Raw genomic sequence first — 12862 nt, 5'->3', positions numbered from 1 at the left:
ATTTAATTTATAATAAACTTATGGCTTCCCTCTTGCCTTTTTGCTTTAGCAAGTTGGCATTCTGTTTAATCAGAGATAAATATCTATCGTCATTTATTGGGAAAAGGATATAATCACTTTTCCTTACTAATATTACACTTTAGTCCTTCACTACGTGCCCTTTGGATGCATATGGTCAATTCTCAATCTGGAGACATTTGCGGCACCTTGAATACAAATGTTCAGACCAGTTTCCTTAACTTTTGTTGAATACAAGAACAGAATTGCAATTTTAAAAAGAACAGAAGGAAACATAGTTGGTGACAGAATTACCATTTATATCTTGGAAACAAATTCTGGAGGGCGCAGAGGAGTGTATTTCCTTTATTTTTTTAAAGGACATATATTCATTTACCCAGAGAGTTTAACAGCTTGATCTGCAGTACTGAATTGTGTAGATTGTGCTTAGTTTGTCCATTTCAGGTTTGTGTTGTAGCATTTCACTGAGATCTGTTAAATTGAGAAATTTTATTTATATCCATTAATTTTTAAAATGATACAATCTAAAACAGCCATCTAAAATGTTATATCCCTAACGGAAAAAACTTGGTTTATTGTTTTTGCTTCTGGTTACATCGTACCAGCACAGTCCCTTGTATGTAATAGACACCCCAAAATACTTGTTGAACAAATACATTACAGTATTTAATTACATTATAATGTGTAAAGCCTTGACAAATTGCGTGTTTCTGCCCCCCTCTGCCAAATTTTTCTATTGAACTCATTTAATTTTACATTAGTGATTAGAAATGTTATTCCTGATAAATTGACAACTGGTGTTATTGCTAATTCACCGTAATTATCAGTATCAGGAATTGTGAAACTACAGTACTCAGACTTCTAAAGTACTATGGTATTTATCACATTCCCCAGGTTTCCAGAGAAACCGAACTCTAGGACATATTACTATAAGAAATATCAACTGTTGATGTCAAATCATAAGGGTATCAGAAACTTCACTTATTCAAATGAGGTGTGTGTGTGTGTGTGTGTGTGTGTGTGTGTATGAAAGGCCACCTAAATGTGTTTCTAGACCTTTCGTGCGCTGGGTGTAGGACCCCTTCATCTGGAATAGAGCAATCGATATTTCCACTTACCTGTAGTGGCTCAAATTCTGGGGCTAGGCTTCTTTTACACTGGGTTTAAAGTACTCCTAATCTCCAAGTTTGGGATCCTCATTTTTAGGAGCTAGATCTCAAAGTGAAACTTCTCATACAAAAACAAGAGTATAATTACATCTAAAAGGTACTGCTTGGCAGGTAATACTATTTATAATGAAAATATCTGATGGGTTGTTTTTAGGTGGATGTTTTTTTTTCCTGGTAACGATATAGGCCAAGCCTAGACGACAAATAAAAAATATTAGCTTTTCCCATTATTCAGAGCAAGTCCTTTTAGGGCCATGAATTTTTTGTTAGTTGTTGAGCAAAAATGACATGAATTATCTTGCTGATCTGGTGTCACTTTCCATCCAAACAGCTGCCACATTGCCAGTTTCAACAACCAGAAACAAAATTAATTTCTCAAATAATCTTTCAATGTATTTTTTTATCATTTTGTTTGCATGAAGCATGAACACTTATTTTATTGACTAAAACATACTTGTGGGAAAATAAATTGACATATTTTATTACAAATTTGTAAAGATAAATATTCACATTTTACTGCTTTTGTTAAGTTTATATACTTTAGAGTTTTACAGAAAATATATAAGAAGAAGCAATATGAAAGAAAATAAATAGTATTTATATTAAAAGTATGAAAAATTATTTGGCTATTATAATTTCTATACTTAAATGAACTTTTCTGGACTAGAGTAATTCCCACTTTAGAATGTTGGCTGTCAAATTTCATTTACATCAGTTGGCCTATACTTAATTTGAGAAATTCATTTATCTAAAGGGTTTTAAATCTGGAAATCTATAAAATATGGATTTATTAATCAAAGGATCAACTCAAACTTTAAGCAGTATATTCCAATGAACTTTACATAACCCCATGATACCAACAAAAGGATTAGTTATAAATTTTCCCAACTGGCTTCTTACTTTCATGTCTAGCCAGTGATAACAGGGACAATGCTGATGTACTAGAAAATCTCTTTTTAAAACTTAATCCATAGACTCAGTTTGAAATCTCCTTTGGGAATTTCTCTCATTCATTCATGATTAATAGAGCTTCTTAAGTGGTGGAATATTCACCAGGAAGTTTTCACCAAATGAAATATTGGTTCAGCCCTTGATTAGGAGGCGCCCAGCTGGAAAAACTAGTGTTGAGATCTCACAGTATTCTAATACTTCATTTCCAACATTCATCAACTTGTTATGACACTTTCTAATATATTCATCATAAACTCTTGTAAGTCTGCATTTAGAACTTGAGACCAATCCATGCACTGCTCTGTTATGCAGTTCTGTGGATTGTTCTTTAATAAGTAAATAACATGAAGAAAATGTTTAAAATAAAACACTAACTCCAGTCTGGATACTGATTATATAAATCACAAATTTCAAGATATTGTTATAGTCTTAAATATCCAAGCAAACTAAATATCTACATTCAAAAGAATTCCAAATACTAAATCATTTGGAAACTTTTTATATAAAGGTGATAAACAGAACATCAAAGTATTCCTAATGTAAAAATTCAACCTCTCTTTATCCACATTCCCTAAAGTTGTTCCTCATACCTGAAATATTGGATGTAATATTTATATCAGCATCTATGACCAAGATATAGTATTTCATGATAAAATCATTACTTTGTTCCTTGCTGATCTGGTATCAGTTTCCATCTGAACAACTTTTGTGTAGTAACAGTTGCAACAACTAGAAACAAACCTATACTTCCATATTATCTTTGAATGTATTTATGTTTATTCTTTTTGTTTTTTGGAGTATAAAATATTTTTTATTAAATAAAATATGCTTATAGTAAAATATATTTATCTGTTCATTTTTCTGATAAAACAAATTTTTATATTAGATTATTGTGTTAAAATAGCTCTTCATTTTGTCATTAATTATTATGCATAGAAGCCCACTATCTGTGTATTTGAAATGTACTCTCTAAATTCAGAGTTCCAGGAATACCGTTCTAAGAAACGGTCATACTCTTTATGTAAAACAGTCGAAATGTTAACTGGTAAACAAATTATTATAGTATAACTGCAGCAGTGCCACAATATTTCTTATTGTACTTAGCAAATTCTTTTTTTGTTGTTTGTTTGAGACAGAGTCTCGCTCTGTCGCCCAGGCTGGAGTGCAGTGGCGCGATCTCGGCTCACTGCAAGCTCCGTCTCCTGGGTTCACGCCATTCTCCTGCCTCAGCCTCCCGAGTAGCTGGGACTACAGGCGCACACCACCACGCCTGGTTAATTGTACTTTTTTTATTTTTAGTAGAGACGGGGTTTCACCGTGTTAGCCAGGCTGGTCTGGATCTCCTGACCTCGTGATCCGCCCGCCTCAGCCTCCCAAAGTGTTGGGATTACAGGCGTGAGCGGTCACCACCCACGGCCCGATTCTTATTCTTTAGTGTGCATAAAGAAGGCTATCTTTAAAAAATAAAGCTTACCCCAACCTATCAGCAGGGTTATTTCATACAATCAAAGACAGCAGTTTTCTTTTTTTCTTTCTTTTACTTTTATTTTAGGTTTTGGAGCAGATGTGAAGGTTTGTTACACAGGTAAACACATGTCGTGGGGGTTTGTTGTATATATTATTTCCTCACCCAGGTATTAAGCCCAGTACCCAATAGTTATCTTTTCTGTTCCTCTCCCTCCTCCCACACTCCTGGCTCAAGTAGACCCCAATGTCTGTTGTTTTCTTCTTTGTGTTCATAAATTCTTATCATTTAGCCCACTTCAAAGTGAGAAAATGTAGTATTTTGTTTCTGCCTTAGTTTGCTAAGGATAATAGCCTCCAGCTCCATCCATGTTCCCACAAAGGACATGATCTCATTCTCTTTTTTTTATGGCTGCGTATATTCCATGGTGTATATGTACCACATTTTCTTTATCCAATCTGTCATTGATAGTCATTTAGATTGATTCCATGTCTTTGCTATTGTGAGTAGTGCTGCAATGAACATTTGCGTGCATGTGGAAAGACTGCATTTTTCAAAGCATCCCAGGTACAACTGATACAGTAGTTCATAACCGGTCATTTCAGAAACACTGCGCTGCAGTGTTGGAGGCACAATATAAGGATCTAGCCTTGAATTTCTTCCTTGAGGAATATAGAGAGTGAATAAGAATCAGTTTGTTAGACCTTGGGAATATCAGGTAGCAGCCTGAGTATTAGCTTGCTTTGATGACGTCTTCTCATTCAGCCAAAATGAGACTTGAAAGATGGCTACTCAAAAGGGTCTCACAGGCATTATTGCGTTTGCACTACCCCTGTGGATCCAGGATCACTTTTTCCGGTGAAAAGTATGGAAGTTTCAACAGTTTACTGTTACTATTTAACTAGAAATTATTATACTGTAGGGGAAGAAAAAATCTGCTTTATATAACTCCAAAAAGATACAACTTAAAAAAGAAAATCTGCATTATTAATTTTTCTTGTAAGATATATCTGTTTCAAAGACTAGAACATGACTTTGGCAGACCTCCTTTATTCACATCCATTCACTCAGGTCCACTCTAGAGATCAAGGTGTCAGACAAAAATCTGCTTGGCATCCACTGAATTAGAATAAACTGTGGGTTATTCTCAAGAGCTATTTCCATCAAGTTGTTGAAGCTTTATGTTTAGTCTTCTAATTTAGGAAATTGAGTCTTGAAAAAGGTCCAGCAACAGAATCAGAGTATCTTCTTTTTGATACTGGTTGAAGAGATGCATTCTTAACTGTCAGTACCTTTTATTATCACATCTTAAAAACATCATTAGTTCATGCCTGGCATTTTATAATCATAACTAAATAAGTTATTTTGACATCACAGTCATGCCTTTAAGAAAACTTGACTGAGTAATTTTATGGAGATTTAGAATACAATGTAGCTTCATCAGTAATACAGTAAACAACTTGGTGAGGTGGGTTATGGATAGCTGATTTCTTCATTTATTTTTTATTATTACCAGTTTTATTTTCAGAAAGTAACCTTCCTTTGTTCTGAAGAAAGCCCTGGTCAAAGATTATCCCTGGTGATTATCTCTGATTATCTCATAACCCCTCTGATGAATAGCTGTTATCTTAATATAACATTCTGCCTTTGAACCATGTCTTAAAATTAATGCAACCAGAAACACGATGTATGTTATTTATTACTTTGTGGCAAATAGGGTAGTTTATGATTTGGTAAACATTGGTAGTTTCAAAACTACTAAACAAGTTCAAAATATATGAACTCATATTTTCTTAACTTGATCAAACTATTTATTAGCAAAGCGTCAAGCTTTTTATCTGCTTCATAATATGTAGATCATCTGATAATTACCTTGAAGAAACAAATCCAATTTATTTCCCTCTTCCCTTATTTAAATATTGATGAGAAAAAAGTTTCAGTTTTCTTTCAGGGGAGGGAGCAGAGTGGGGGTTGGGAGCTATTTCTGTTCTCAGTACATGAAAAACTATGTGTTTTTTTTTTTTTGCTTTTATAGAGGAAAATGTATTTATTTATCTCTTGTAATTATTTTTTAATTTACTGTTACCAAGACTACCAAGATTATAACTATACACAGAGATACATTATTACTTTGGTTGGCCCTAGGCATTTTTGCCTTCATGGGCCACTTCTTTTATAATATATATACATATGCTAAAATTATAGTTCACAACTGTTTGTATTAATGAATATTTCATCTTAGACTGTACAGTCTAGGTAGAGATCTGCCTGAAGTTTTACTTCTTAAATCTTAACATTTTAATAATCTTGCCTTGTCATTCTTAATTTAGTGTTTAGGAGTTGTTACTTTCTTTTTTTAATTAATACAATTTATTTTTAGAGTAGTCATAGGTTAACAGCAAAACTGAGCAGAAAGTACAGAGTTCCTACATACCTCATCCCCATACATGCACAACCTTTCCTGTTATCAACATTCTGCACCAGAGAGGTGTATTTGTTACCATCAATGAGTCTATAATGACATTGTCACTCAATGTCCATAGTTTACATTAGGGTTCACTCTTGGTGTTTCATAATCTACAAGTTTTGTCAAACATATAATTACATGTATCCACTATTGTAGTATGATAAACTATAGTTTCACAGCCCTAAAATCTGTGCTTTGCCTATTCATCTCTGCCTCCCACCAACCCGTGACAACTAGTGATCTTACTGTCTCAATAGTTTTGCCTTTTCTAGAATGTCATTAAATTGGAACAATATAGTATGTGAATTTTTTCATATTGACTTCTTTCACTTAATAATATGCACCTAACTTTTCTCCGCCTCTTTTCATGGCTTCCTAGTTCACTTCATTTTAGCACTGAATAATATCCTATTTTCTAGTTGTAGCACAGTTTATTATCCACTCACCTACTGAATGACATCTTGGTTGCTTCCAAGTTTTGGCAATTATGAATAAAGCTGCTATAAACATCTGTTTACAGATTTTTGTGTGAATATAAATTTTCATTTCATTTGAATAAATGCCAAGGAATGTTATTGCGGGGTCATTTGGTGAGATTTAATTTAGTTTTATAGGAAATTGTCAAATTGTCTTCCAAAGTGGCTGTACCATTTTGCATCCCCACCAGCAGTGAATGTGAGTTTCTCTTGCTCTGTATCTTCACCAGCATTTGGTATTGTCAGTATTTATGGATTTTGACCATTCTAATAGGTACGTAGTGGTATCACATTGTCTCATTGTTATTTTAATTTTCAATTTTCTAATGAATATCATGTTGAACGTCTTCTTATATGCTGACTTGTAATCTGTATATCTTCTTTAGTAAGGTGTCTGTTGAGGTTTCTTGCCTATTTTTAAATTAGTTTGTGCATTTTCTGATTGTTGACTTTTGTTCTTTGATATATTGGATAACAGTTCTTAATCAGATACATCTTTTGAAATGTTTTCTCCCAATCTGTGGCTTGTCTTCTCATTCTCTTGAGATTGTCTTTCATACAGTAGAAAATTTTAATTTTAATGAAATCAAATGTATTTTTTCTTTACTTGATTATACCTTTGGTGATTTTTGAACTCTCCTTCCTACACACTGACATACCTTTTGCATTTTATCTAAAAAATCATCATCATACCAAAGGTCATCTAGATTTTCTCCTATGTTATATTCTAGGAGTTTTAACTTTGTATATTTTACATTTAGGTCTTTGATTCCTTCTGAGATAATATTTTGTGAAGGGTGTAGTCTGTCTAGCTTCATGCTTACTCATGTGGACTTTGAGTTGTCCCAGCACCATTTGTTGAAAAGACTATCTTAGCTCTATTGTACTGGTTTTGCTCCTTTGCCAAAGATCAGTTAGCTATATCTGTGTCGGTCTATTTCTGGACTTTCTATTCTGTTCCTTTGATCTGTCTATTCTTTCACCAATACCATACTGTCTTTATTACTATAGCTTCATATTAAGTCTTGAAGTCAGTTAGTGTCAGTCTTCTAACTGTTGTTTTCCTTCAATATTGAGTTGGCTATTTTGGATCTTTTGCCTCTCTACATAAACTGTAGAAACACTTTGTTGATATCCACAAAATACCTTGCTATAATTTTGGTTGGGAGTGAGTTTAATCTATAGATCAATAAGGGAATAACTTACATCTGGACAATATTGAGTCTTCCTATCCATGAACCCCCCCATTGGGATATCTCTTAATTTATTTAGTTCCTCTTGGATCTCTTTCATTAGAGTTGTATAGTTTCCCCATAGGAACTATTAGTTTTTAATTAAGGGATTAACTTTATTGAAGGACTTCACTTTTCCCCTGTAACTATCGGCAGTCTGGTGAAAAGAGACCTACACTCTCCTTGAGAAGGGTTTCGGCTAGTAGTTCTAAATGGCTGAGCTTGATGGAAAGCTCTTGCTGTCTGACCTGGCTTTTTCACAGCATTAGTTTTTTTGTTTGTTTGTTTGTTCGTTTTTGTTTTTGTTTTTTGAGATGGAGCCTCGCTCTGTCACCAGGCTGGAGAGCAGTGGCACAATCTTGGGTCACTGCAACCTCCACCTCCCCGGTTCAGGTGATTCTCCTGCCTCAGCCTCCTGAGTAACTGGGACTACAGGTGCGCACCACCAAAAATTGATATAGACTTTTGCAAATGCCTTGAAGATTTTTACCTTTATAATCCTTAGCAAGATTCGGGAGAAAATATAATTTTAGATGTTCCAGATCATGATAAGCAGGGTAATATCCTACCTCTCTTGTTTTAGTCCTACTCTCAGTATATTTTACTAAGAGAAACAGTCAGAATATACCTCTGTTTCTGAAATAAAAGACAACTTTTGGTAAGATTATTATAGTTATCTTCTGTTTAAAAGTTTATCTAATATTATTATTCTTTTCATAATGCATCTTTTTACACTCCAAATTCCAGCCTGAGTTTTCAAGTTTCAATCTTTCATTTGTGTTTTAGAAGAAAAAGGTTAAAGGACTAACTCTAAAACTTACTTTCTATATGACCTGATGCCATGCTTTTTAAAGAAATGTAACAACAACAACAACAACAACAACAACAAAATCTAACTCTATCATTTTCCCTACATTTTCTGAGTATTATTTTCAGAAAATTTTCAGTCACATTTTCTGAGATATATATCCTGTGCTTGTATTATTTAAATGATCAGCATATGGTTATTGAGATATATACTCTCCTTATCAAGATCAGGATTATTAACATTTTTGTTGTTTTCAATAGGGATTCTCTACTTAAAGTGTTGCCTGCTCTGAGAATCCTTAATGGCAATATGCTAAACTCTAATTCAGAAAGCCGCACTGAAGAACACAATCAACTGGAATCAGCAGGTTTCCTTGCACTTTGTCAGTCTCAGATTCGAGAATTCAACTTGCTAATTGAAAATTATATAACTGGAAAAGGGTAAGATTGTGATCTTCCCATTGATGTATTTAGAATCAATAATGTAATTTATAAATTTGATTTTAAAATATTCTGATTAACACAATTATACTTTTTTGGATTAGAACAGTGTGTTTTGGGGATAGTCTACCTTTAAAAAACTTTAGGCGTCATGTTTTTATTCTTGAAATATATTAATATGTATTTTGAACATAATTTCACATATTTAAATGCTACAATATTAGATAAAGAAAATGAAAGCATGTGGATAGCATCAAGACAAGAGGCAAAAATTCATCAATTATTCAGTCATAATTTTATTCAACAATTATTGTAGGCAAGACTATCCCCAAATAATTCACAAATTAACATAAGAGAAAATTGGGTAAACACCTAGAATAGAGTGAAGTTTTATAACACATGTAATTTATATTATGTATTAAAATAGCATACATATACTTATGTGTCAAGGTATTATGGGAGCACAGTAGAAAAAAGCAGTCAGCACTTGCACCTATTTAGACTACAGAAGTTGACAGTAATCAGAATCAAATTTTGAAGAAAGAAAGCTTCCTATTCCCCACCTCAAATTCTGAATGCATTATAATTGATATTTCTAAAACTGTACTTTTTAATTTGCATTATGTCAGAAAATGTAAATTATAAACAAAAGTGATTTTGTATTGTTTCACTTACAATGACTCTCCATTGCAATTGGAAAAATAACATGCGCTTCCAAATGTCTAAATTTTCTTACTAAATTATATTCTTAAGGTTTTGCTATTAATACTTTTATATATGCTTGTCCTATGTAAAAGTTCATTTTCTGTGTAAATATTTTTGAACATAGTCTATTTAGATTAAAAGGAAATCTCACATCATTAAAAATAATTTCAATTGTTATAAGTAATGTTTAATGTAACAAATACTATGATTATTTACATTTGTCTTTATGCAAATCTAAAATAATATTTACTTGTATATATGTGGTAATATACAATTTTGTATGTAAAGGTGAGTCTTGACATTCCCTTGAAATCCAAATTTCAACATGAGATTTTAAATGTAGTCCTTTGGACTATTTATTTTATTGCAACTTAAGTTTTATTTTAGCCTTGCAAATGGAAAGACTATAGGAAGAAAGAAAATTCTAATTTTATAATATGTAAAATAGACTATATTTTATATGTTGAATGCATAAGTGGTGGTGAGTTCAACAAGTAACCATAAACACTTAATATTCTAATATCAAACCTTTTTTTGCATTATTAGCCAACGAAATGAATGAAATACAAAATATAAAACATATCTTGATGAGCCTATGCTAATGTCTAAAATTACCTTTGTGAACATAGGAGCTATCAAATTGTCTCTACATTTTTAGAAATAATTGTAACTTTCATTTTGTTTGATGTGATTAACATTTTATTTTTTATATGCTGTATTTTTCAGAAAAAATTAGGCAGCTTATGGCAATATATTAAATATAGCCAGAAAATATGTTAGAAATAAGCAAAAAGTTTTAGACATGAAATAAAAATAAAGGAAGACAAAATGTAGCCAAGAATAAGGCTCATACAAGTGAAAAGTCCTTTACATTTCTTATTGAGAACTTCAAATCCAGCCAACATTAAAATTTGATTAATTATACAAGTTATAAAATTCAAAAGCTAGAAATCCAATAATTGTTCAAGAGAATCTTAGCCATTTATGTCTTAAAGTACTTGAGTTCTCTTTGCAATAGATTATTATTTTTCCAGAGATAAATGGGAATAAAAATTTTCCCATAATGTAAGTTCTTTGTTTAAAAGTCCAATACAAATATTTTGCGTGGCAAAAGTCAATGTAGAAAGCACTTTTAACTTTATTTCATAAATAACTTCTCCAAATTTAGTCAGCCATGATTTCTCATGTTTATGGTAATAAAAGCATGAATTTTTCTCATTCATTTGTACCAAAAATACCTAGAATAAAAATGGTCCTAAAACTTCCAGACATTTTGTCTGGACTGATGGATCTAAATTAACTAAACAAATGTTTTCAAATTTTGTTATAAACGAGATCAATTTTTATATAAACAACTAGAAATAATCTATAATGAATGTTGTAGTGAAGTTTAATATTCATTTGAGGCCAAACAGTGAAATTTTCAAAACTTGCACAAGTTTTAATATTTGCTGATACTATTCTTATTAAATGTTCTCATCATTTATTTGTTCAGAGATGTATTTACCTTGGATACTGCAGAAAATCTCTGTCATTATTTTAAGAAATTGATGATACTTAGTACTGAATACCGACATGCACACGAACGAGGGGATGTAAGTATCATGAAGAAAGATGAATCAGAAGCCCATAAAAATCATTTGGCCCCTGTAAACAGTGACAGCACTCTGCAAAATGGAGTCTTCTACTCTTGTGCACATGAAGGTAATCCAGACTCACCAGATATTCCTGAGAAATGGATGGACTCCGTCTCCAGCCACTCCCCATTAAGCAACTCCTCCACATGTGAAAATATGGAAGGAAGACATCAGGAAATATTAGTATGTCAGAAGAGAGAAGACAGCAAGGCAAGCAGTATTCCCACCATGAGAAGCCCATTTAAGGAAGTAGTAATGACAAATTCTTTGCCGAGGAATCACCAAAATATTGAGCCTAGTGAAAAAATGTAAGATATGTAAATAATGTTTCTTTTATAGATGGATGTTTACTACTTTTGATGGATGATATTAGTCAATGGTACCTAGTAATTTGCTGAAGGATTTAAATCACAATCATATTTCATACCGATTCCATTATGTTTTCATGAGGTGCATTAATTATGTTTTCATGAGGCATGCAAATCATTATAGTGCATATTAATTTGATTAATTTCTAGTAGTATTTAAATAAGTAAATGTGAATTTTTTTTCTGCCTTGTAATTTCTAAATAATTAATATGTTTTAAGGAGAAACAAAATATCACAGTCTAAAAATAATAAAAACATTTTCTGAGTAATCAAGTATTTTCATTTTTTAAAAATATACCTTTGCAGGCCGGGCACGGTGGCTCATGCCTGTAATCCCAGCACTTTGGGAGGCCGAGGCGGGTGGATTGCGAGGTCAGGAGATCAAGATCATCCTGGCTAAGATGGTGAAACCCCGTCTCTACTAAAAAATACAAAAAATTAGCCAGGTGTTGTGGCGGGCGCCTGTAGTCCCAGCTACTCGGGAGGCTGAGGCAGGAGAACGGCGTGAACCCGGGAGGCCAGGTTGCAGTGAGCTGACATCGTGCCACTGCACTCCAGCCTGGGTGACAGAGCGAGACTCCATCTCAAAAATAAATAAATAAATAAAATAAAAAAATATATATATACCTTTGCACATGCCATTTATTTGCCCATTGATTTAATAAACATTTAAAGAGCATCTTTGCACGTATTTGAATGTATGTGCTATAATTTTTTGGCATTAATAGATCTATAAGGTAGGGCAATATTCTGTATGATCAATCAAGTAAACCCCCTTATAACCATTAAATAATTTTAGAAAGCTAGTGACTATTGAACCAGCAAAGATTAGGTTTTACTTTGGCCTGTCAGTTTCTTCTTGTTCTTTTTACTTTTGGCCTCAGTCAAGCTAAGAAAAGAAAAATTGCTCAGATTTAGCTTCTCTTATAAATTACTGGTGCTGAGCAGTGCAAATGTCAGAATATCACAGTAGCTAGCAAATCTTGCTTTTCCCAATCTTCCTTTTTTTCAAAAGTTGTCAGGGTAAAGAGTAATTTTTTTTTTTTTCTGGGAGCTAGTTTAAGTAATTTGATATGCTGAAACTAACTTATATTTCCTAATGTAAATTTTTAATATTTATCAAAA

General features: G+C 32.7%; 1 protein-coding gene across 1 annotated transcript in view; it reads left to right on the top strand.

Annotated features, from left to right (window-relative positions):
- The window catches only part of LRRIQ1 (leucine rich repeats and IQ motif containing 1), a 189557-nt gene that overhangs the window by 65662 nt on the left and 111033 nt on the right, over positions 1–12862 (top strand). The window contains 2 exon segments of the mRNA XM_030819891.1: positions 8847–9026; positions 11227–11676. Coding sequence (XP_030675751.1) covers positions 8847–9026; positions 11227–11676 — 630 coding nt within the window.

This window comes from Nomascus leucogenys, chromosome 10 (assembly GCF_006542625.1).
Source record: "Nomascus leucogenys isolate Asia chromosome 10, Asia_NLE_v1, whole genome shotgun sequence".
Classification (NCBI taxonomy): Eukaryota; Metazoa; Chordata; class Mammalia; order Primates; family Hylobatidae; genus Nomascus; species Nomascus leucogenys.
This window is presented reverse-complemented; position numbering and strand designations above follow the sequence as displayed.